This window comes from Oncorhynchus keta, chromosome 17, assembly GCF_023373465.1.
Source record: "Oncorhynchus keta strain PuntledgeMale-10-30-2019 chromosome 17, Oket_V2, whole genome shotgun sequence".
NCBI classification, from domain to species: Eukaryota; Metazoa; Chordata; class Actinopteri; order Salmoniformes; family Salmonidae; genus Oncorhynchus; species Oncorhynchus keta.
In genome coordinates this window covers 54494639-54522138 of record NC_068437.1, presented here as the reverse complement: position 1 = coordinate 54522138, position 27500 = coordinate 54494639, and the positions used below count along the sequence as shown (strand labels likewise).

The following is a 27500-nucleotide window of genomic DNA, read 5'->3' as shown; positions in this document are numbered from 1 at the left end:
GTTACCAGGGCTTCCACGAACCCAGGTACCACACACTTAATGGTTACCAGGGCTTCCACGAACCCAGGTACCACACACTTACTTAATGGTTACCAGGGCTTCCACGAACCCAGGTACCACACACTTAATGGTTAACAGGGCTTCCACGAACCCAGGTACCACACACTTAATGGTTACCAGGGCTTCCACGAACCCAGGTACCACACACTTAATGGAGGCCTGGTGCTGGGGGGGTGACAGAGATGTAACCTACAGGGACCCATTGGCTCATTTAGTGTTGTCTACTGTGTTGTAATGAAGACAAATGGCTCTACAAACTCACACACACACACACAGAGCATGGCCTGTACCGCCTAGAGCGCTCTTCATCAGTGGGCAGATGGTTGGGGGGAAAGTGTCAAGAATAGAGGTGTGTCTGCTGAGAGGAGGTCATTGAGTCCACACCATCCTGGCCCAGCCTGAGTCAGAGCCTTGCTAATGTGACTCATTCCAGCTGGACTGCTTGGCTTATTTAGAGAACATTGAAAACACTCCCTCCTTTATTTCCCTCTGTCCTCTCTCCCCCTGTCATGATCTATTTTCTCTCCCTTCATTTCTACCTCTCTCCATCATTTCTACCTCTCTCCATCCCTTCCTGTGTCTCTTTCTCCATCCCTCCATCCTCTCTCCCCCTGTCATGATCTATTTTCTCTCCCTTCATTTCTACCTCTCTCCATCCCTTCCTGTGTCTCTTTCTCAATCCCTCCATCCTCTCTCCCCCTGTCATGATCAATTTTCTCTCCCTTCATTTCTACCTTTCTCCATCCCTTCCTGTGTCTCTTTCTCCCCCCATCCGTCCTCACTCTCCACCTGCCTTCCCCTCATCCCTCCCCTCATCCCTCCCCCCATCCGTCCTCACTCTCCACCTGCCTTCCCCTCATCCCTCCCCCCATCCGTCCTCACTCCGTCCCTCATCCCTCCCCCCATCCGTCCTCACTCCGTCCCTCATCCCTCCCCCATCCGCCCCTCCGTCCTCACTCTCCTCTCCAGGATCGTATCAGTGGAGCTCCCTCCCGGTGCCCGTAAGTTCGGGGTGCAGTTCCGTTGGTGGCAGCCGTACCACTCTGGGCGTGGCCATGATGTGTGGGCAGTGGATGACATCACTATGACCTCCGTACTGTTCAACACCATCAGTCTGGACTTCAGTAATGTACTGGACGTCACTCAGAGTCTAGGCTTCTACCTTGGACACGTCCAGCCCTACTGCCGACACGACTGGACACTCAGGTACAGGATGGAAGCTTCCAGGCTTCTTATTTTACCTTTACTTGACAAGTCAGTTAATTTATTGAACAAATGATTATTTTGCAACGACGGCTTTACCCCCGGGTCAAACCCGGAAGACGCTGGGCCGAACCCGGAAGACGCTGGGCCGAACCCGGAAGACGCTGGGCCGAACCCGGAAGACGCTGGGCCGAACCCGGAAGACGCTGGGTCAAACCCGGAAGACGCTGGGCCAAACCCGGAAGACGCTGGGCCAAACCCGGACGACGCTGGGCCGAACCCGGAAGACGCTGGGCCGAACCCGGAAGACGCTGGGCCGAACCCGGAAGACGCTGGGCCGAACCCGGAAGACGCTGGGCCGAACCCGGAAGACGCTGGGCCGAACCCGGAAGACGCTGGGCCGAACCCGGAAGACGCTGGGCCGAACCCGGAAGACGCTGGGCCGAACCCGGAAGACGTTGGGCCGAACCCGGAAGACGCTGGGCCGAACCCGGAAGACGCTGGGCCAAATTGTGCGCCGCCCTATGGGACTCCACAATCACGGCCGGTTGTGATACAGCCTGGATTCGAACCAGGGTGTCTGTAGTGACGCCTCTAGCACTGAGATGCAGTGGCCTGAGACCGCTGAGCCACTCGGCTTCTTACTTTCAGATTTTCCAAGTGTGAAGTAGCTACACCTGAGAGGATCACTGTCCTGTGGTGCAGGAACTTCACACTTCAAATTGTGCTTTAGTTGTGCTGCATCTCTGCTAGTTTACTTTAGTACGGTCTAATCATCAACTCTGGTCCGCAGGTCAATGTGATTTACTCTCTCATGCGTTGTGTAGTTTCTCAGGCGAGCCCAGCCCCGGGTCCAGTATCCGTTATGTGGAGACACAGTCCATGCAGATCGGAGCGTCCTACACCCTGCAGTTTTCATTGGTCATGGGCTGCGGCCGAGACCCCTCCCCCAACATCGACACACAGGTCCGCCTGGAGTTCTCCACCAATCACGGCCTGACCTGGCACCTCGTCAAAGAGGTGAGGAAGGAGGGAAATATAATTAATGATCAACCATATGGGGCTACTGACAGTCTTGGAATTTGGCACACGTGCTCAGGGGTGTGACTCTTGCTAACCTGTAGATTAATAATTCTTATTATTTTGAAAACAGAAAAGGTTTTACACCCCTGTCATATCATTTGGAGCTAGTTCTAACTTCCTGTTTTCTTGGTCGTATCATTGTTTGTAACTTAGTGAAAGTTTATTTCCTGGTTGGAAAAATAACACGAAGGGAAAAACACTTTCGTAATAATTTATTCATTTATTCATTTATTCGTTTATTTATCATGAATACTGATTTTCCATTATGGTATTGGTAATAACTAGCAAATAATGACACGTCTTTAAATAATAAATTATTTGACGAATAAACTCTTTAAAGTCTTTTAAATGTGTCACTTTGTCTCCAAAGAAGAATTATAGCTAATGCTAATTTCATCATCTTTCAGTAATAATACACATTAATAATTAATAAATCTCTGAATAAAGAGAGATTATCATAACATGATTCAACAAAGATTTTTCTTCTCGTGAATATGAATAAAAACCTAAAGTAGCCTCATCATTTTTTTATTATATTATTTATATATATATGATTTATAGGCCTTAGGAGATTGAACCAGATTTAATGAGTCTCCTTCAAATGTAATATTATCGACCAAGGCCGAGGCACACACACACACACACACACACACACACACACACACACACACACACACACACACACACACACACACACACACACACACACACACACACACACACACACAAAAAAAGAAAAGTCTCCCAACACCTGTAGAGTTCTAGTATTATTAAAAAAGGAAATGACCTTAAATTACCTTCCATAACGTCTGTTCTCTTATTTCCTGTTGGACTGTTGTGTCAGTGGTCGATGTGCTGAGCAGTTTCCTCCTGGGCTTCTCTTATTCCCTGTTGGACTGTTGTGTCAGTGGTCGATGTGCTGAGCAGCTTCCTCTTGGGCTTCTCTTATTCCCTGTTGGACTGTTGTGTCAGTGGTCGATGTGCTGAGCAGCTTCCTCCTGGGCTTCTCTTATTCCCTGTTGGACTGTTGTGTCAGTGGTCGATGTGCTGAGCAGCTTCCTCCTGGGCTTCTCTTATTCCCTGTTGGACTGTTGTGTCAGTGGTCGATGTGCTGAGCAGCTTCCTCCTGGGCTTCTCTTATTCCCTGTTGGACTGTTGTGTCAGTGGTCGATGTGCTGAGCAGCTTCCTCCTGGGCTTCTCTTATTCCCTATCGGATACAGTAGCTATTTTAAAAATAAATCATTCTGTTCTACTCACATTATTTTAACTGTTTTAGAAACTTCAGAGTATTTTCTATCCAATTCTACCAGTTGCTAAGTTGAACCATACAGGGTTCATCGGTTTGTGTGTGTGTGTGTGTTTATGTGGGTTTACGTGTGTGTGTGTGTGTGTGTGTGTGTGTGTGTGTGTGTGTGTGTGTGTGTGCGTGTGCGTGTGTGTGTGTGCCTGTGCGTGTGTGTGTGCCTCGGCCTTGGTCGATAATATTACATTTGAAGGAGACTCATTAAATCTGGTTCAATCTCCTAAGGCCTATAAATAATATAATAAAAAAAGACAGTTGCTAAGTTGAACCATACAGGGTTCATCGGTTTGTCCCGATAGGTTAAACCATTTTGGTGCTGGGCAGAACTCTTTGCAGAGGGTTCTATCTAGAACCTTCTAAGTATGATTCTTCATAGAACCACTTGTACAGTATATGGTTATACCTAGAACCCTCTATGAAAGGGCAGAACCTATGCATATCCTAGCTTCTGGACCTGAGTAACAGGCAGTTTAGGGTTACGTCAGTCATCCGAACTTCCAGAATACTTCCCCTTGGCCAAAAAGAGGTTTTAAAGCGACCTCGAGAACTGCTGACATTGTGACACGTACAAACAAATCTACCGTGTGGGACCATTGTCGTCCAGACGACGTTAGTCTAAAGCGACACCAGTCGGCAAGAGACATGGTTCCATCGATCTGACGCGAGACGATGACCAAAGCCCACAAATCGACTGGTACCAGCACCATACTCTAACCTACTGGTACCAGCACCATACTCTAACCTACTGGTACCAGCACCATACTCTAACCTACTGGTACCAGGACCATACTCTAACCTACTGGTACCAGGACCATACTCTAACCTACTGGTACCAGCACCATACTCTAACCTACTGGTACCAGCACCATACTCTAACCTACTGGTACCAGTACCATACTCTAACCTACTGGTACCAGCACCATACTCTAACCTACTGGTACCAGTACCATATTCTAACCTACTGGTACCAGGACCATACTCTAACCTACTGGTACCAGCACCATACTCTAACCTACTGGTACCAGTACCATATTCTAACCTACTGGTACCAGGACCATATTCTAACCTACTGGTACCAGCACCATACTCTAACCTACTGGTACCAGCACCATACTCTAACCTACTGGTACCAGTACCATACTCTAACCTACTGGTACCAGCACCATACTCTAACCTACTGGTACCAGGACCATATTCTAACCTAACCAGTACCATACTGGTAACCTACTGGTACCAGCACCATACTCTAACCTACTGGTACCAGTACCATACTCTAACCTACTGGTACCAGGACCATACTCTAACCTACTGGTACCAGCACCATACTCTAACCTACTGGTACCAGCACCATACTCTAACCTACTGGTACCAGCACCATACTCTAACCTACTGGTACCAGGACCATACTCTAACCTACTGGTACCAGGACCATACTCTAACCTACTGGTACCAGCACCATACTCTAACCTACTGGTACCAGCACCATACTCTAACCTACTGGTACCAGTACCATATTCTAACCTACTGGTACCAGTACCTAACCTACTGGTACCAACCATATTCTAACCTACTGGTACCAGGACCATACTCTAACCTACTGGTACCAGCACCATACTCTAACCTACTGGTACCAGCACCATACTCTAACCTACTGGTACCAGCACCATATTCTAACCTACTGGTACCAGCACCATACTCTAACCTACTGGTACCAGCACCATACTCTAACCTACTGGTACCAGGACCATACTCTAACCTACTGGTACCAGCACCATACTCTAACCTACTGGTACCAGTACCATACTCTAACCTACTGGTACCAGGACCATACTCTAACCTACTGGTACCAGCACCATACTCTAACCTACACCACCATACTCTAACCTACTGGTACCAGCACCATATTCTAACCTACTGGTACCAGCACCATACTCTAACCTACTGGTACCAGTACCATATTCTAACCTACTGGTACTAGCACCATACTCCAACCTACTGGTACCAGCACCATACTCCAACCTACTGGTACCAGCACCATACTCTAACCTACTGGTACCAGCACCATACTCTAACCTACTGGTACCACCTTCTGGCAGGTATGTTGAGGAGTTGACTGACTATGTTGTCGATGTTGTTGTTGTTGTTGTTGTTATTGTTGTGCCCGTGTAGGCCTGTCTGCCAGGGATGCCCAGCTGTTCTGAGTTCACTGCCCCAAGTGTATATCATCCTTCTGAGTTCACTGACTGGAGACGTATTACCTTACCGCTACCACACAGAGCATGGTGAGTAAACACACACACGCACGCACGCACGCACGCACGCACGCACACACACACACACACACACACACACACACACACACACACACACACACACACACACACACACACACACACACACACACACACACACTGACTGGAGACGTATTACTTTACCACTACCACACAGAGCATGGTGAGTAACACACACACACACACACACACACACACACACACACACACACACACACACACACACACACACACACACACACACACACACACACACACACACACTGAAGATGTATCCCCCTGGCAGAGGGTTATGTCTGTAAAGGACAGTGCCCCTCCCATCTCTAATGTGTGTCTCAGTACATGGCCCTGCATGTGTGATGGTGATGAATGAGGAAGCTAGCAAACCCAGTCAGGTTAATGTGTGTATCAGGGACCCGTATCGACCCACACCCCCTCAGATCCCCCCACTCCCCTCCCCTTCCCCGCCCTGATCACATGCTTCATCTTCATCTCCAGCCCTGACCTCCTGACCCCGTCATGATGGAGGGAATGAGATCAGGACACCTTTATTTTAAAGGTTATCAGGCTCTTTCATTCATCACCATCACACATGCAGGACCATGCACTAAATAAAACCCACGTCAGGAGGGGTGTGTGTGTGTGTGTGTGTGTGTGTGTGTGTGTGTGTGTGTGTGTGTGTGTGTGTGTGTGTGTGTGTGTGTGTGTGTGTGTGTGTGTGTGTGTGTGTGTGTGTGTGTGTGTGTGTGTGTGTGTGTGTGTGTGTGTGTGTGTGTGTGTGTGTGTGTGTGTGTGTGTGTGTGTGTGTGTGTGTGTGTCTGTGTGTGTGTGTGTGTGTGTGTGTGTGTGTGTGTGTGTGTGTGTGTGTGTTTCACAGACATAATCCACCGGTCCCTCGTACGTACGACAGAGACGATGGAGAGTCTCCTGTAACTGCGAACTGGCACCGAGCTGGATGATATCATTGATCTGTTCTCTCTCTCTGTTCGCCGGCCCGTTTTCAACCCTCTCGTGAAGATACTGTGTGTTTCCCCATGTGGAAAGAGGTTAGCTTCCGTGGCGGTCCATTCATTGCGAAGTGGTTCTCTCTGATGTCTGTTTTCTGTGTGTGTTGATGTGTTCAGGTCCAGTGCGACTCGGTTCCGTTGGATCCAGAACTACTATGGAGAGCAGGACGAATGGGCTCTGGATGATATCTACATCGGACAGCAGTGCCCTCAGATGTGCCACGGACACGGATGGTGCGACCACGGACACTGCAGGTCAGAACTGTGGATTTACATATAGAACACGCACGGGGAACATCTCTCTCTAACAGGGAACATCTCTCTCCCTCTAACAGGGAACATCTCTCTCTCTCTCTCTCTAACAGGGAACATCTCTCTCTCTCTCTAACAGGGAACATCTCTCTCTCTCTCTAACAGGGAACATCTCTCTCTCTAACAGGGAACATCTCTCTCTCTCTCTAACAGGGAACATCTCTAACTCTCTCTAACAGGGAATGGAACATCTCACTCTCTCTCTAACAGGGAACATCTCTCTCTAACAGGGAACATCTCTCTCTAACATGGAACATCTCTCTCTCTCTCTAACATGGAACATCTCTCTCTAACATGGAACATCTCTCTCTCTCTAACAGGGAACATCTCTCTCTCTAACATGGAACATCTCTCTCTCTCTAACATGGAACATCTCTCTCTCTCTCTCTAACAGGGAACATCTCTCTCTCTAACAGGGAACATCTCTCTCTCTCTAACAGGGAACATCTCTCTCTCTCTCTCTAACAGGGAACATAACAGGGAACTCTCTCTCTAACAGGGAACATCTCTCTCTCTAACAGGGAACTCTCTAACAGGGAACATCTCTCTCTCTCTCTAACAGGGAACATCTCTCTCTCTAACAGGGAACATTTCTCTCTCTAACATGGAACATCTCTCTCTAACAGGGAACATCTCTCTCTCTAAACTAACAGGGAACATCTAACAGGGACATCTCTCTCTCTAACAGGGAACATCTCTCTCTAACATGGAACATCTCTCTCTCTCTTTAACAGGGAACATCTCTCTCTCTAACAGGGAACATCTCTCTCTCTCTCTAACAGGGAACATCTCTCTCTCTCTAACAGGAACATCTCTCTATCTCTCTAACAGGGAACATCTCTCTATCTCTCTAACAGGGAACATCTATCTCTCTAACAGGGAACATCTCTCTCTCTAACAGGGAACATCTCTCTCTCTCTAACAGGGAACATCTCTCTCTCTCTCTCTCTAACAGGGAACATCTCTCTCTCTCTCTCTAACATGGAACATCTCTCTCTCTAACAGGGAACATCTCTCTCTCTCTCTAACAGGGAACATCTCTCTCTCTCTCTAACAGGGAACATCTCTCTCTCTCTAACAGGGAACATCTCTCTCTCTCTAACAGGGAACATCTCTCTCTCTCTCTAACAGGGAACATCTCTCTCTCTAACAGGGAACATCTCTCTCTCTCTCTCTAACAGGGAACATCTCTCTCTCTAACAGGGAACATCTCTCTCTCTCTAACAGGGAACATCTCTCTCTAACAGGGAACATCTCTCTCTCTCTAACAGGGAACATCTCTCTCTCTCTCTCTAACAGGGAACATCTCTCTCTCTCTAACAGGGAACATCTCTCTCTCTAACATGGAACATCTCTCTCTCTCTAACAGGGAACATCTCTCTCTCTCTAACAGGGAACATCTCTCTCTCTAACAGGGAACATCTCTCTAACAGGGAACATCTCTCTCTCTCTCTCTAACATGGAACATCTCTCTCTCTCTAACAGGGAACATCTCTCTCTCTCTAACAGGGAACATCTCTCTCTCTCTAACAGGGAACATTTCTCTCTCTAACATGGAACATCTCTCTCTCTCTCTAACAGGGAACATCTCTCTCTCTCTAACAGGGAACATCTCTCTCTCTAACAGGGAACATCTCTCTCTCTCTAACAGGGAACATCTCTCTCTCTCTAACAGGGAACATCTCTCTCTCTCTAACAGGGAACATCTCTCTCTCTAACAGGGAACATCTCTCTCTCTAACAGGGAACATCTCTCTCTCTCTCTAACAGGGAACATCTCTCTCTAACAGGGAACATCTCTCTCTCTAACAGGGAACATCTCTCTCTCTAACAGGGAACATCTCTCTCTCTCTAACAGGGAACATCTCTCTCTCTCTAACAGGGAACATCTCTCTCTCTAACAGGGAACATCTCTCTCTCTCTCTAACAGGGAACATCTCTCTCTCTAACAGGGAACATCTCTCTCTCTCTCTAACAGGGAACATCTCTCTCTCATGCACGTACACAAGCGTATGGAACACACACAAACATGAAATACAGACCTGTCTAATGTATCCATCACATAATGCAAATTTACTTGAAAACAATCACACACACACACACAGACAACACACACACACACACACACAGACAACACACACACACACACAGAGACAGCACACACACACACACACTCCTATACATTCATACCAGAGGATTCAATGTTGTCATTAATGTGTCTCCTGTCTCTTCCAGGTGTGATGAAGGTTTCTCGGGTCCAGACTGCCTGTCCTCCTCTCCTCTCTCCTCCAGCGTCCTGTCAGACTTTGAGTCCCAGGACGGTCTGCTGGCCACGTGGCAGGAGGTGATTGGTGGAGAGGTGGTGACCCCTGATGTGGGCTGTGGGGTGGTCTCCTCCGGATCCTCGCTCTACTTCAGCAAGGTAGAATATACACACACTACACACACACACACACATACACACACACACACACTTACACACACACACACACACACACTTACACACACACACACACACACACACACACACACACACACACACACACACACACACACACACACACACACACACATACACACATACACACATACACACACACACACACACACACATACACACACAGTTACACACACACACACATACACACACACACACACACACACACACACACACACACACACACACACACACACACACACACACACACACACACACACACACACACACACACACACTTACACACACAAACTTGGTCATCTGGTCGTAGTCTGGTTATCTGACTAGATAACAACCTGAATACAACGTTTTTTATTGTGTGTGTGTGTGTGTGTGTGCGTGTGTGCGTTTGTGTGTGTGCGTGTGTGCGTTTGTGTGTGTGTGCGTGTGCGCGCGTGCGTGCGCGTGTGTGTGTGTGTAACAGGCTGGACTGAGGCAGTTGGTGAGCTATGACCTGGACACAGAGTGGGCGGAGTTTGTCCAGTTTTACCTCCGTGTGGGCGGAGACTGGGCGGAGTGTAACACAGCAGACAGCAGGGAGGAAGGAGTCCTTCTACAGTACAGTAACAATGGAGGAATCAGCTGGGGACTCATCGCTGAGATGTACTTCAGCGACTTCATCAAGCCACGGTGAGGAAGGGAGCAACTGGAGATTAACGATAGAGGAATCAACTGATCTCTTGGATATATAGATCTACTATCTAAATTGTATTCAAGGTTTTTAAAGGATTCTAAAGTTTATCGTTTCTTTGCCAAGCCCCAGTGAGCAGCAGGGATTGGTTCCTCTTCAGGTTTCTTTCATCTAGGGAGTTTTTCCTTGTCACTAGGGAGTATTTCCCTTGTCACTAGGGAGTTTTTCCTTGTCACTAGGGAGTTTTTGCCTTATCACTAGGGAGTGTTTCCTTGTCACTAGGGAGTTTTTCCTTGTCACTAGGGAGTTTTTCCTTGTCACTAGGGAGTTTTTCCTTGTCACTAGGGAGTTTTTCCTTGTCACTAGGGAGTTTTTCCTTGTCACTAGGGAGTTTTTCCTTGTCACTTAGCTTCTCCTTGCTCTTCTGGGTCTAGACCTGATTACTGTAAGGTACTTAGTGACAACTGTTGATGGCTTTATTGATTGACGGATTCATTGATTGATTGACTGTCTGTCTGTATGTCTCTGTCTGACTGTCTGACTGATCAACCGACTGCCTGTCTGACTGACTTGCTGACTAACTATCTGACTGTGTTACTGACTGACTGTCTGTCTGTCTGTCTGACTGACTGGTTGACTAACTGTCTGACTGAATATCTGACTGTGTTACTGACTGACTGTCTGTCTGTCTGTCTGACTGACTGGTTGACTAACTGTCTGACTGACTTTCTGACTGTGTTACTGACTGACTGTCTGTCTGTCTGTCTGACTGACTGGTTGACTAACTGTCTGACTGAATATCTGACTGTGTTACTGACTGTCTGTCTGACTGATCTCCTCTTCCTAGGTTTGTCCACTATGAGCTGCCACTGGCCTCTAAGACCTGGTGTACCAGGTTCAGATGGTGGCAGCCCCTCCACTCTGGTGACGGCTACGACCAGTGGGCCATCGATGATGTCATCATACTTTCTGAGAGACAGAAGCACATCATCCCCATGGCCAACCCCACGCTGCCACAGGTCAGTCTCTCATTGGCTGACGACCCCACGCTGCCACAGGTCAGTCTCTCATTGGCTGACGACCCCACGCTGCCACAGGTCAGTCTCTCATTGGCTGACGACCCCACGCTGCCACAGGTCAGTCTCTCATTGGTAGACGACCCCACGCTGCCACAGGTCAGTCTCTCATTGGTAGACGACCCCACGCTGCCACAGGTCAGTCTCTCATTGGCTGACGACCCCACGCTGCCACAGGTCAGTCTCTCATTGGTAGACGACCCCACGCTGCCACAGGTCAGTCTCTCATTGGTAGACGACCCCACACTGCCACAGGTCAGTCTCTCATTGGTAGACGACCCCACGCTGCCACAGGTCAGTCTCTCATTGGTAGACGACCCCACGCTGCCACAGGTCAGTCTCTCATTGGTAGACGACCCCACGCTGCCACAGGTCAGGATCTTATAGGTAGACAACCCCACACTGCCACAGGTCAGTCTCTCATTGGTAGACGACCCCACGCTGCCACAGGTCAGTCTCTCATTGGTAGACGACCCCACGCTGCCACAGGTCAGTCTCTCATTGGTAGACGACCCCACGCTGCCACAGGTCAGTCTCTCATTGGTAGACGACCCCACACTGCCACAGGTCAGTCTCTCATTGGTAGACGACCCCACACTGCCACAGGTCAGTCTCTCATTGGTAGACGACCCCACGCTGCCACAGGTCAGTCTCTCATTGGTAGACGACCCCACGCTGCCACAGGTCAGTCTCTCATTGGTAGACGACCCCACGCTGCCACAGGTCAGTCTCTCATTGGTAGACGACCCCACGCTGCCACAGGTCAGTCTCTCATTGGTAGACGACCCCACGCTGCCACAGGTCAGTCTCTCATTGGTAGACGACCCAACGCTGCCACAGGTCAGTCTCTCATTGGCTGACGACCCCACGCTGCCACAGGTCAGTCTCTCATTGGTAGACGACCCCACGCTGCCACAGGTCAGTCTCTCATTGGTAGACGACCCAACGCTGCCACAGGTCAGTCTCTCATTGGCTGACGACCCCACACTGCCACAGGTCAGTCTATCTTTGGTAGACGACCCCATACTGCCACAGGTCAGTCTCTCATTGGTAGACGACCCCACACTGCCACAGGTCAGTCTCTCATTGGTAGACGACCCAACGCTGCCACAGGTCAGTCTCTCATTGGTAGACGACCCAACGTTGCCACAGGTCAGTCTCTCATTGGTTGACGACCCCACGCTGCCACAGGTCAGTCTCTCATTGGTAGACGACCCAACGTTGCCACAGGTCAGTCTCTCATTGGTAGACGACCCCACACTGCCACAGGTCAGGATCTTATAGGTTGACACTGACACCAGACAATATTCATGCACAAATCATTCCCAATCTGTAAAATGGATTGTTTTATATTAACTTGAGAGGATTTGGACATTGACATTGAACAATGCGGTTGGTGGCGGTTGGTGACGGTAACGAGGATAACTAAAGAACGGATTAACCAATCCTCTTGTCTTTGTAGAACTTCTATGAGAAGCCGGCGTTTGACTACCCTCTGAACCAGATGAGTGTGTGGCTGATGCTGGGAAACGAGGGCATGGAGAAGGAGAGGAACGGCAGCTTCTGTGCCACCACGCCCTCCGCCATGGTGTTCGGGCGCTCTGACGGCGACAGGGTGGCAGTGACCAGAGATCTGGCTCTACGCCCAGGGTACACCCTGCAGTTTAAGGTACGGTGTATGTGTGTGCAGTCTCTCTCTTTCTCTCTCTTCTTTCTTTCTTTCTTTCTTTCTTTCTTTCTTTCTTTCTTTCACTCTCTCTCTCTCTCTCTCTCTCTCTCTCTCTCTCTCTCTCTCTCTCTTTCTCTCTCTCTCTCTCTCTCTCTCTCTCTCTCTCTCTCTCTCTCTCTCTCTTTCTCTCTCTCTCTCTCTCTCTCTCTCACTCTCTCTCTCTCTTTCATTTCTTCAATCACTTTTTAAAATACATTTTTTTTAATGTGTTTGTGTAATGTACTGTATGATATTATTGACCTAAATAGATATTTAAAAGTCTAATTCTCCCCAGTTGAACATCGGCTGTGAGTCCCAGTTCAGTGCGTCAGCTCCAGTCCTGCTGCAGTACTCCCATGATGCCGGCCGTACCTGGGCACTGGTGAAGGAGGGCTGCTACCCAGCATCCTCAGGGGCAGGCGGCTGCGAGGGCAGTGGGCGGGAACTCAGGGAACCAACCGTCTACGCCACGGGAGACTTTGAACGCTGGACCAGGGTCACCGTGGTGATACGGCGCAACGTGGCCGCCAGGTAGATGAAAACGCGTATTATGGGATGGGTAGATTGAAACTGACTGAGGTATAACAATGACATAGGTACTAGAAAGACTGTGAGAAGGTACAAATTATTGTTCAGTTCATTCAATATTGGTCCTTGGAGCCGGGTTAGATGTAAGAATCAGGAGACGCTGTTGTGCAGATTTACAGCAAGATCGTTATAATGCTGTTATGCTGAATGACTTTACTTCCCCCTATTTCTGTATATATATATATATGTATATCTCCCTTTCCTCTATCTCTGTATATATATATATATCTCCCTTTCTATCTCTGTATATATATATCTCCCTTTCCTCTATCTCTGTATATATACATATATATATATATATATATATATCTCCCTTTCCTCTATCTCTGTATATATATATATCTCCTTTCCTCTATCTCTATATATATATATATATATATATATATATATATATATATATATGTATATATATATATCTCTCCCTTTCCTCTATCTCTGTATATATATATCTCCCTTTCCTCTATCTCTGTATATATATATTCTATCTCTGTATATATATATATATATATATATCTCCCTTTCCTCTATCTCTGTATATATATATATATATATATATATCTCCCTTTCCTCTATCTCTGTATATATACATATCTCCCTTCCCCTACCCCTGTATATATATATCTCCCTTTCCTCTATCTCAGTATATATATATATCTCCCTTTCCTCTATCTCTGTATATATATATATATATATATATATATATATATATCTCCCTTTCTCTATCTCTGTATATATATAATCTCCCTTTCCTCTATCTCTGTATATATATATATCTCCCTTTCCTCTATCTATGTATATATACACTGCTCAAAAAAATAAAGGGAAGACTTAAACAACACAATGTAACTCCATGAGGGTGGTATGAGTGCCCGACGTCCACAGGTGGGGGTTGTGCTTACAGCCCAACACCGTGCAGGACGTTTGGCATTTGCCAGAAAACACCAAGAGATTTGCCACTGGCGCCCTGTGCTCTTCACAGATGAAGGCCACACACACTACTGGAGGCCACACACACTACTGAGCCTCATTTTGACTTGTTTTAAGGACATTACATCAAAGTTGGATCAGCCTGTAGTGTGGTTTTCCACTTTAATTTTAGCCTACCTGGTTAAATAAAGGTGAAATAAAAAATAAATAAATCCCTCTCTTTATGTCTCTCTACCCCACCTCTCTCTCTACCCCACTCTCTCTCCCCCACCTCTCTCTACCCCACCTCTCTCTCTACCCCACCTCTCTCTCTCTACCCCACCTCTCTCTCTACCCCACCTCTCTCTCTCCCTCTCTCTCTACCCCACCTCTCTCTCTCTACCCCACCTCTCTCTCTACCCCACTTCTCTCTCTGCCCCACCTCTCTCTCTCTATCCCACCCACTTCCCCACTCAGTAAAACGAGGTTCCGGTGGTTCCAGGAGAGTAGTGTGTACCGGGACGCTCCAGCCTTCGCCCTAGACGGAGTCTACATCTCTGAGCCCTGTCCCAACCACTGTGGAGGACACGGAGACTGCATCTCTGGAGTATGCTTCTGTGATATGGGCTATACAGGTAGGTACTGATAGAGAGAGGAGAGGAACAAATAGGAGTGAGAGAGGGAGGGAGAGAAGGGGTAGAGAGAGAGAGAGGGGGTAGAGAGAGAGAGAGAGGGTAGAGAGAGAGAGAGAGAGGGGTAGAGAGAGAGAGAGGGGGAGAGAGAGAGAGAGAGAGAGAGAGAGAGAGAGAGAGAGAGAGAGAGAGAGAGAGAGAGAGGGGAGAGAGAGAGAGGGGAGGGTGAGAGAGGAGAAAAAGAGATGTTGAAATGGAGAATGAAGAGTGGACTTCTGTGATATGCTTCTGTGATATGGGCTATACAGGTAGGTACTGATAGAGAGAGGAGAGGAACAAATAGGAGTGAGAGAGGGAGGGAGAGAAGGGGTAGAGAGAGAGAGAGAGGGGGTAGAGAGAGAGAGAGAGGGTAGAGAGAGAGAGAGAGAGAGGGTAGAGAGAGAGAGAGGGGGAGAGAGAGAGAGAGAGAGAGAGAGAGAGAGGGGAGAGAGAGAGAGAGAGAGAGAGAGAGAGAGAGAGAGAGAGAGAGAGAGAGAGAGAGAGAGAGAGAGAGAGAGAGAGAGAGAGAGAGAGAGAGAGAGAGAGAGAGAGAGAGAGAGAGAGAGAGAGAGAGAGAGAGAGAGAGAGAGAGAGAGAAAAGAGAGAGAGAGAGAGAGAGAGAGAGAGAAAAGAGAGAGAGAGAGAGAGAGAGAGAGAGAGAGAGAGAGAGAGAGAGAGAGAGAGAGAGAGAGAGAGAGAGAGAGAGAGAGAGAGAGAGAGAGAGAGAGAGGAGAGAGAGAGAGGGGAGGGTGAGAGAGGAGAAAAAGAGATGTTGAAATGGAGAATGAAGAGTGGACATCTCCGATAGTTGAGAATGGGAGTTGTTGAAAACAGTTTAGTGATTGTGATAAACAATGTGTTGCTTTCTCTTGTGTGTCTGCGTGTTCCCCAGTGGAACAGGACAGCTGTGTGCCAGCAGTGGCCAGTCCCACAGAGCTGGTGGAGGGCTTTGAGAGCAAGCTGAGCCCGCTGTGGCAGAGCCTGAGTGGGGGTCAGGTTGGAGGCGGCTGTGGTACCATCAGCGAGGGCAAAGCCCTGTACTTCAGCAGCTCTGGGAAAAGACAGGCACTGACTGTCACCCTGGATACGACCAACACACGGTCAGTACACACGTTCTGGTGTGATCACAGCCTCCAGGTGATCAGCCTTAAAGAGTGATCAGGTGATCAGCTTTACACCTGGAGGCTGCAGTGTTGCTTGTATTCCTTAAACTCTTTAACTAAAATCCTGGTCAGTTTAGTGCTGGACTGGAACAAAAGCCTGCAAACCACAGACCTGTAGATTCCAGTTTCCAGTGAAGTAAAACTCATGTCCTCCTGTGTGTCTTGTCTTGTCCGTCCCGTCCGTCTGTCCATGCAGGCTGGTGCAGTTCTATATCCGAATCGGAGGGAAGAACGTTGGACCCACCTGCACTAGACCTCGCTCCCGTAACGAAGGTGACTGACCATCACCATGACGATGTCCCACTTAAGCTCTCAATTCAATTCAATTCAATTCAAGGGGCTTTATTGGCACGGGAAACATGTGTTAGCATTGCCAAAGCAAGTGAGGTAGATAATATACAAAAGTGAAATAAACAATTAAAATTAACAGTAAACATTACACATACAGAAGTTTCAAAACAATAAAGACATTACAAATGTCATATTATATATTTACAGTGTTTTAACAATGTACAAATGTTTTCGAATTCTTTGTGGATCTGTGTGATCCGAGGGAAATGTGTCAGGCAGGTCTCTCTAGCCGAACTCAATGAGTCTCTCTGCTTCCACCGTGTGGTGGTTTACTGACACTGCAAGTGTGGATTATATTCAGTTGCTCTCAAGCTTTTTCCTGCCTTGTGTCTCCTGTCCATTTGATTGACTATTGAAGCCTTGTGTTTCAGCAGATCCTTTTCAAAAGTTAGAATCAAACAATGATGGTGTTCTTTAAAAATCTGTGTCAACGTATTGTGAACCACAAAGATATTTTGATTTTTGAGTCAGACCTTTAGTCATCTCCCAGATGTCTGTGAGGAGGGCAACATGATGTACTGTACGCCCCATAATGCACCTTACCAATGAGAACGTGAGGACTTTGTTACTTATTCTCATCCCTTCATGGATTTTAAAGGACAGTATTTTGTATTGTATTCTTTGCGATGCAATCTCAACCACACTGCACACTGCCCTAACCCATCTGGACAAGAGGAATACCTATGTGAGAATGCTGTTCATCGACTACAGCTCGGCATTTAACACCATAGTGCCCTCCAAGCTCGTCATCAAGCTCGAGACCCTGGGTCTTGACCCTGCCCTGTGCAACTGGGTACTGAACTTCCTGACGGGCCGCCCCCAGGTGGTGAGGGTAGGCAACAACATCTCCACCCCGCTGATCCTCAACACTGGGGCCCCACAAGGGTGCGTTCTGAGCTCTCTCCTGTGCTCCCTGTTCACCCACGACTGCGTGGCCATGCACGCCTCCAACTCAATCATCAAGTTTGTGGACGACACAACAGTGGTAGGCTTGATTACCAACAACGACGAGACGGCCTACAGGGAGGAGGTGAGGGCCCTCGGAGTGTGGTGTCAGGAAAATAACCTCAACGTCAACAAAACAAAGGATATGATCGTGGACTTCAGGAAACAGCAGAGGGAACACCCCCCTATCCACATCGATGGAACAGTAGTGGAGAGGGTAGTAAGTTTTAAGTTCCTCGGCGTACACATCACAGACAAACTGAATTGGTCCACCCACACAGACAGCATCGTGAAGAAGGCGCAGCAGCGCCTCTTCAACCTCAGGAGGCTGAAGAAATTCGGCTTGTCACCAAAAGCACTCACAAACTTCTACAGATGCACAATCGAGAGCATCCTGGCGGGCTGTATCACCGCCTGGTACGGCAACTGCTCCACCCACAACCGTAAGGCTCTCCAGAGGGTAGTGAGGTCTGCACAACGCATCACCGGGGGCAAACTACCTGCCCTCCAGGACACCTACACCACCCGATGTTACAGGAAGGCCATAAAGATCATCAAGGACAACAACCACCCGAGCCACTGCCTGTTCACCCCGCTATCATCCAGAAGGCGAGGTCAGTACAAGTGCATCAAAGCTGGGACCGAGAGACTGAAAAGGTCATCAGACTGTTAAACAGCCACCACGAACACTGAGTAGCTGCTGCCAACACACTGACTCAACTCCAGCCACTTTAATAATGGGAATTGATGGGAAATGATGTAAAATATATCACTAGCCACTTTAAACAATGCTACCTAATATAATGTTTACATACCCTACATTATTCATCTCATATGTATACGTATATACTGTACTCTATATCATCTACTGCATCCTTATGTAATACATGTATCACTAGCCACTTTAACTATGCCACTTTGTTTACATACTCATCTCATATGTATATACTGCACTCAATACCATCTACTGTATCTTGCCAATGCTGCTCTTTACCATCACTCATTCATATATCTTTATGTACATATTCTTTATCCCCTTACACTTGTGTCTATAAGGTAGTAGTTTTGGAATTGTTAGCTAGATTACTTGTTGGTTATTACTGCATTGTTGGAACTAGAAACACAAGCATTTCGCTACACTCGCACTAACATCTGCTTACCATGTGTATGTGACAAATAAAATTAGATTTGATTTCTGACCTTTCTCCTCTTCTCCTCCCCCTCTCCTCCCCCTCTCCTCCACTCCTCCTCTCCTACTACTCTCCTCCTCTCCTCCTCTCCTCCTCTCCTACTACTCTCCTCCTTCTCCTCCTCTCCTCCTCTCTCTCCTCCTCTCCTCCTCTCCTCATCCTCACCTCCTCTCCTACTACTCTCCTCCTCCTCTCCTCCTCTTCTTCTCCTCCTCTCCTCCTCTCCTCCTCCTCCTCTCCTCCCCTCCTCCTCCTCATCTCCTACCTCCTCTCCCTCTCCTTCTCTCCTCCTCCTCCCCTCCTCCTCCACCTCCGCCTCTCCTCCCCCCTCCTCATCTTCCACCCTCCTCTCCCCCTCCTCTCCTCCTCTCCCCCTCCTCCCCTCCTCCTCCTCCTCCTCCTCCTCCTCCTCCTCCCCTCCTCCTCCTCCCCCTTCTTTCCCCCTCCTCCTCTCCCCCTCCTCCTCTTTCCTCCTCCCCTCCTCCTCCTCATGTCCTCCCCCTCCCTCTCCTCTCCTCTTTTTTCCCCCTCCTCCTCTCCTCCTCCTCCTCCTCCTCTCCTCCCCCTCCTCTCTTCCTCCTGCCCCCTCATCTCCTCCCCCTCCTCCCCTCCTCCCCCTCCTCTCCTCCTCCTGCCCCCCGTCTCCTTCTCTTTTCTCATCTGGTCCTCCAGGAGTGGTTGTCCAGTTCTCAACCAACAACGGGGTACAGTGGCAGTTCTTGAGAGAGCTGGATTTTGGCTCCTTCCTGGAACCCCAGGTGGTGACCATTGAACTGCCTCCAGCCGCCAAGACCCCCTACACAGTGTTCCGCTGGTGGCAGCCACAGCAAGGTGAGGAGTCATACCTGCCTCTAATAGCCCACAGCAAGGTGAGGAGTCATACCTGCCTCTAATAGCCCACAGCAAGGTGAGGAGTCATACCTGCCTCTAATAGCCCACAGCAAGGTGAGGAGTCATACCTGCCTCTAATAGCCCACAGCAAGGTGAGGAGTCAGACCTGCCTCTAATAGACACAGCAAGGTGAGGAGTCAGACCTGCCTCTAATAGCGCACAGCAAGGTGAGGAGTCAGACCTGCTTCTTATAGCCCACAGCAAGGTGAGGAGTCAGACCTACCTCTAATAGCCCACAGCAAGGTGAGGAGTCAGACCTACCTCTAATAGCCCACAGCAAGGTGAGGAGTCAGACGTGCTTCTTATAGCCCACAGCGAGGTGAGGAGTCAGACCTGCCTCTTATAGCCCACAACAAGGTGAGGAGTCAGACCTGCCTCTAATAGCCCACAGCGAGGTGAGGAGTCAGACCTGCCTCTAATAGCCCACAGCAAGGTGAGGAGTCAGACCTACCTCTAATAGCCCACAGCAAGGTGAGGAGTCATACCTGCCTCTAATAGCCCACAGCAAGGTGAGGAGTCATACCTGCCTCTAATAGCCCACAGCAAGGTGAGGAGTCATACCTGCCTCTAATAGCCCACAGCAAGGTGAGGAGTCATACCTGCCTCTAATAGCCCACAGCAAGGTGAGGAGTCAGACCTGCCTCTAATAGCCCACAGCAAGGTGAGGAGTCAGACCTGCCTCTTATAGCCCACAGCGAGGTGAGGAGTCAGACCTGCTTCTTATAGCCCACAGCGAGGTGAGGAGTCAGACCTGCTTCTTATAGCCCACAGCGAGGTGAGGAGTCAGACCTGCTTCTTATAGCCCACAGCGAGGTGAGGAGTCAGACCTGCTTCTTATAGCCCACAGCGAGGTGAGGAGTCAGACCTGCTTCTTATAGCCCACAGCGAGGTGAGGAGTCAGACCTGCTTCTTATAGCCCACAGCGAGGTGAGGAGTCAGACCTGCTTCTTATAGCCCACAGCGAGGTGAGGAGTCAGACCTGCTTCTTATAGCCCACAGCGAGGTGAGGAGTCAGACCTGCCTCTTATAGCCCACATCTACGCAATCCACAAGGGCACGAAAGCTCAAACACACAGCACAGGTACTTTCACGCACCAACAGACATGGTAACTATACTGGACAGCACCATGGTGACCAACAGACATGGTAACAATACTGGGCAGCACCATGGTGACCAACAGACATGGTAACAATACTGGACAGCACCATGGTGACCAACAGACATGGTAACAATACTGGACAGCACCATGGTGAACAACAGACATGGTAACAATACTGGACAGCACCATGGTGACCAACAGACATGGTAACAATACTGGGCAGCACCATGGTGACCAACAGACATGGTAACAATACTGGGCAGCACCATGGTGACCAACAGACATGGTAACAATACTGGACAGCACCATGGTGACCAACAGACATGGTAACAATACTGGACAGCACCATGGTGACCAACAGACATGGTAACAATACTGGGCAGCACCATGGTGACCAACAGACATGGTAACAATACTGGACAGCACCATGGTGACCAACAGACATGGTAACAATACTGGGCAGCACCATGGTGACCAACAGACATGGTAACAATACTGGGCAGCACCATGGTGATCAACAGACATGGTAACAATACTGGACAGCACCATGGTGACCAACAGACATGGTAACAATACTGGACAGCACCATGGTGACCAACAGACATGGTAACAATACTGGACAGCACCATGGTGACCAACAGACATGGTAACAATACTGGACAGCACCATGGTGACCAACAGACATGGTAACAATACTGGACAGCACCATGGTGACCAACAGACATGGTAACAATACTGGACAGCACCATGGTGACCAACAGACATGGTAACAATACTGGACAGCACCATGGTGACCAACAGACATGGTAACAATACTGGACAGCACCATGGTGACCAACGGACACATATACACAAGTACAATCAGCAGGAACAGGGGCCTGGTGTGCACAATGAAAGTTCCAGAAGGATCCATAACACCCCTATACGCCAATGTAGATATTACATTAAAAACCATTTTAAAAATCCCAACCACAATAGTAATTTACAACATGAGCAATGTCTACACTGTATTTCTGATCAATTTGATGTTATTTTAATGGACAGAAAATGGACATTCTATGTGACCACAAACTTTTGAATGGTAGTGTATATTTGGTACCTATATATTTGTTGCCTACAGTATACAGCAAATCGAACTACTCTTACAGCCCACATCATACAGGAAGTAGAACTACTCTTACAGCCCACATCATACAGGAAGTAGAACTACTCTTACAGCCCACATCATACAGGAAGTAGAACTACTCTTACAGCCCACAGTATACAGGAAATAGAACTACTCTTACAGCCCACAGTATACAGGAAATAGAACTACTCTTACAGCCCACATCATACAGGAAGTAGAACTACTCTTACAGCCCACAGTATACAGCAAATCGAACTACTCTTACAGCCCACAGTATACAGGAAATAGAACTACTCTTACAGCCCACAGTATACAGGAAATAGAACTACTCTTACAGCCCACAGTATACAGGAAATAGAACTACTCTTACAGCCCACAGTATACAGGAAATAGAACTACTCTTACAGCCCACAGTATACAGGAAATAGAACTACTCTTACAGCCCACATCATACAGGAAGTAGAACTACTCTTACAGCCCACAGTATACAGCAAATCAAACTACTCTTACAGCCCACAGTATACAGGAAATAGAACTACTCTTACAGCCCACAGTATACAGGAAATAGAACTACTCTTACAGCCCACAGTATACAGGAAATAGAACTACTCTTACAGCCCACAGTATACAGGAAATAGAACTACTCTTACAGTCCACAGTATACAGGAAGTAGAACTACTCTTACAGCCCACAGCATACAGGAAATAGAACTACTCTTACAGCCCACAGTATACAGGAAATAGAACTACTCTTACAGCCCACAGTATACAGGAAATAGAACTACTCTTACAGCCCACAGTATACAGGAAATAGAACTACTCTTACAGTCCACAGTATACAGGAAGTAGAACTACTCTTACAGCCCACAGCATACAGGAAATAGAACTACTCTTACAGCCCACAGTATACAGGAAGGAGAACTACTCTTACAGCCCACAGAATACAGGAAATAGAACTACTCTTACAGCCCACATCATACAGGAAGTAGAACTACTCTTATACCTTCCACACAATTGGCCCGAGCCGAGCCAAGCCAAACAGAGCTGGCCTTGTTATGCATCCACCATTTTTTTAAATCTGGAAACGTGCTGGAAAGGTCAATAGGGTGACAAGGGTCAAGGGTCAAGCGTCATACAGAGTATCTCTGTCTCTCCGCAGGTAAACATTCAGCCCAGTGGGCTTTGGATGACGTCCTGATCGGTATGAACGACAGTTCCAGGACTGGTTTCCATGACAAGTTCGCCGGGACGTCCCCTCTGAGACACAACTGGTACCGTGTCCAGGGGGGAGAGGTCACAGTGGACTGTTTGTCTCTGGACACGGCTCTGTCCTTCTACTCCGATGCCACAGACAGTGAGTCAAGCTACTGCGTACACACACACACACACACACACACACACACACACACACACACACACATGAATTAGCTCAACGAACCGGTGCCTGTATATAGTCCCTCTACTGTGTATAGCCTCACTACTGTATATAGCCTCACTACTGTATATAGCTTCCCTACTGTATATAGCCTCACAACTGTATATAGCCTCACTACTGTATATAGCCTCACAACTGTATATAGCCTCACTACTGTATATAGCCTCACAACTGTATATAGCCTCACTACTGTATATAGCCTCACAACTGTATATAGCCTCTCTACTGTATATAGCCTCTCTACTGTATATAGCCTCACAACTGTATATAGCCTCACTACTGTATATAGCCTCACAACTGTATATAGCCTCACTACTGTATATAGCCTCACTACTGTATATAGCCTCACAACTGTATATAGCCTCACTACTGTATATAGCCTCACAACTGTATATAGCCTCTCTACTGTATATAGCCTCTCTACTGTATATAGCCTCACAACTGTATATAGCCTCACTACTGTATATAGCCTCACAACTGTATATAGCTTCCCTACTGTATATAGCCTCTCTACTCTATATAGCCTCACTACTGTATATAGCCTCTCTACTGTATATAGCCTCACAACTGTATATAGCCTCACTACTGTATATAGCCTCACTACTGTATATAGCCTCACTACTGTATATAGCCTCACTACTGTATATAGCCTCACTACTGTATATAGCTTCCCTACTGTATATAGCCTCTCTACTCTATATAGCCTCACTACTGTATATAGCCTCACAACTGTATATAGCCTCTCTACTGTATATAGCCTCACTACTGTATATAGCCTCTCTACTGTATATAGCCTCTCTACTGTATATAGTCTCTCTACTGTATATAGCTCTCTACTGTATATAGCCTCACTACTGTATATAGCCTCACTACTGTATATAGTCTCTCTACTGTATATAGCCTCTCTACTGTATATAGCCTCACTACTGTATATAGCCTCTCTACTGTATATAGTCTCTCTACTGTATATAGCCTCTCTACTGTATATAGCCTCCCTACTGTATATAGTCCCTCTACTCGGTATAGCCTCACTACTGTATATAACCTCTCTACTATATATAGCCTCTCTACTGTATATAACCTCTCTACTGTATATAGTCTCTCTACTGTATATAGCCTCTCTACTGTATATAGTCTCTCGACTGTATATAGTCTCTCTACTGTATATAACCTCTCTACTGTATATAACCTCTCTACTTTTATAACCTCTCTACTGTATGTAGCCTCTCTACTGTCTATAGCCTCTCTACTGTATATAGTAAGTAAGCATTTCACTGTAGGTATTCAGTGTAATTCACTGAATACCTGTTGTATTTGATGACAGATGTTCACCTTGTCAGCTCGTGGGATTCTATCTTGCAACGTTTTGGTTACTAGTCCAACGCTCTAACCACTAATCTACCTGCCGCCCCTCCACTCTAACCACTAGGCTACCTGCCGCCCCTACACTCTAACCACTAGGCTACCTGCCAACCCTCCACTCTAACCACTAGTCTACCTGCCGCCCCTCCACTCTAACCACTAGGCTACCTGCCGCCCCTCCACTCTAACCACTAGACTACCTGCCGCCCCTCCACTCTAACCACTAGTCTACCTGCCGCCCTCCACTCTAACCACTAGACTACCTGCCGCCCCTCCACTCTAACAACTAGACTACCTGCCGCCCCTCCACTCTAACCACTAGACTACCTGCCGCCCCTCCACTCTAACCACTAGGCTACCTGCCAACCCTCCACTCTAACCACTAGGCTACCTGCCAACCCTCCACGCTAACCACTAGGCTACCTGCCAACCCTCCACTCTAACCACTAGGCTACCTGCACTCTGCTACTGCATTACCAATACTCCAGGGTGTGTTCAATCAGCCATTTGTCATTTATAACACCCTGGTTGTCATTTACACAACCCGTGGCTTTTGAATTATTAATATTTAACTTTAACACCCTGGTGTCTTTCTCTGTCTTTCTCTCCCTCCATAGAAGCCACGGTACAGAGAGCTGGGACACTGTAATCCATCCCCAGTCCATTAACTAGCCCCTATGTTAACCATGTCCCCCTCTCTCTCTTTCTCTCTCTCTGCCTCTCTCTGCCTCTCTCTGCCTCTCTCTGCCTCTCTCTCTGCCTCTCTCTCTGCCTCTCTCTCTCTGCCTCTCTCTGCCTCTCTCTCTGCCTCTCTCTGCCTCTCTCTCTCTGCCTCTCTCTCTCTGCCTCTCTCTCTGCCTCTCTCTCTCTGCCTCTCTCTCTGCCCTCTCGCTCTGCCTCTCTCTCTGCCTCTCTCTGCCCTCTCTGCCTCTCTCTGCCTCTCTCTCTGCCTCTCTCTCTGCCTCTCTCTCTGCTCTCTCTGCCTCTCTCTCTGCCTCTCTCTGCCTCTCTCTCTGCCCTCTCTCTGCCTCTCTCTCTGCCTCTCTCTCTGCCTCTCTCTGCCTCTCTCTCTGCCTCTCTCTCTGCCTCTCTCTCTGCTCTCTCTCTGCCTCTCTCTGCATCTCTCTGTCTCTCTCTGCCTCTCTCTGCCTCTCTCTGCCTCTCTCTGCCTCTCTCTCTGCCTCTCTCTCTGCCTCTCTCTCTGCCTCTCTCTGCCTCTCTCTGTCTCTCTCTGCCTCTCTCTGCCTCTCTCTGCCTCTCTCTGCCTCTCTCTCTGCCCTCTCTCTGCCTCTCTCTGTCTCTCTCTCTGCCTCTCTCTGCCTCTCTCTGCCTCTCTCTCTGCCTCTCTCTCTGCCTCTCTCTGCCTCTCTCTGCCTCTCTCTGCCTCTCTCTGCCTCTCCAGAGAAGCCACGGTACAGAGAGCTGGGACACTGTAACCCATCCCTAACCCATGAACTAGCCCCTATGTTAACCATGTCTCTCTCTCTCTCTCTCTCTCTCTCTCTCTCTCTGCCTCTCCAGAGAAGCCACGGTACGCAGAGAGCTGGGACTTTGAGGTGTCTGGCTCTTCCTTCCTGCAGTTTGACCTGTCTATGGGTTGCAGTAAGACAGTCACGTCCTCTCATGGTGTCAGGCTGGAGTATTCCACAGGTATCACACTCCCTACCGCCCTGAATCAGCTTTTAGAAACTATACATTATGATAACGCATTACATGTGTATTATAAGGCATTACATGTGTATTATAAGGCATTATAAGGCTTTACATGTGTATTATAAGGCATTATATGTGTTTTATAAGGTATTATATGTGTATTATAAGGTATTATATGTGTATTATAAGGTATTATATGTGTATTATAAGGTATTATATATGTATTATAAGGCATTATATGTGTATTATAAGGCATTACATGTGTATTATAAGGCATTATAAGGCATTACATGTGTATTATAAGGCATTATATGTGTATTATAAGGTATTATATGTGTATTATAAGGCATTACATGTGTATTATAAGGCATTACATGTGTATTATAAGGCATTATAAGGCATTACATGTGTATTATAAGGCATTACATGTGTATTATAAGGCATTATATGTGTATTATAAGGTATTATATGTGTATTATAAGGCATTATAAGGCATTATATGTGTATTATAAGGCATTACATGTGTATTATAAGGCATTATATGTGTATTATAAGGCATTACATGTGTATTATAAGGCATTATATGTGTATTATAAGGCATTATAAGGCATTATAAGGCATTACATGTGTATTATAAGGCATTATAAGGCATTATATGTGTATTATAAGGTATTATATGTGTATTATAAGGTATTATATGTGTATTATAAGGTATTATATGTGTATTATAAGGCATTATATGTGTATTATAAGGCATTATATGTGTATTATAAGGCATTATATGTGTATTATAAGGTATTATATGTGTATTATAAGGCATTATATGTGTATTATAAGGTATTATATGTGTATTATAAGGTATTATATGTGTATTATAAGGCATTATATGTGTATTATAAGGTATTATATGTGTATTATAAGGCATTATATGTGTATTATAAGGTATTAT

The 27500-nt window shown here is 47.3% G+C and overlaps 1 protein-coding gene across 1 annotated transcript in view; it reads left to right on the top strand.

Annotated features, from left to right (window-relative positions):
* LOC118379936 (reelin-like) overlaps nucleotides 1-27500 on the top strand; it is a 318966-nt gene that overhangs the window by 231275 nt on the left and 60191 nt on the right. Inside the window, 15 exon segments of the mRNA XM_052466572.1 lie at nucleotides 1030-1266; nucleotides 2091-2283; nucleotides 5820-5932; nucleotides 7066-7203; nucleotides 9495-9681; nucleotides 10181-10386; nucleotides 11235-11406; nucleotides 12926-13132; nucleotides 13467-13702; nucleotides 15143-15300; nucleotides 16229-16436; nucleotides 16696-16772; nucleotides 19658-19816; nucleotides 23261-23455; nucleotides 26420-26548. Of these exon segments, the coding sequence (XP_052322532.1) occupies nucleotides 1030-1266; nucleotides 2091-2283; nucleotides 5820-5932; nucleotides 7066-7203; nucleotides 9495-9681; nucleotides 10181-10386; nucleotides 11235-11406; nucleotides 12926-13132; nucleotides 13467-13702; nucleotides 15143-15300; nucleotides 16229-16436; nucleotides 16696-16772; nucleotides 19658-19816; nucleotides 23261-23455; nucleotides 26420-26548 (2615 nt within the window).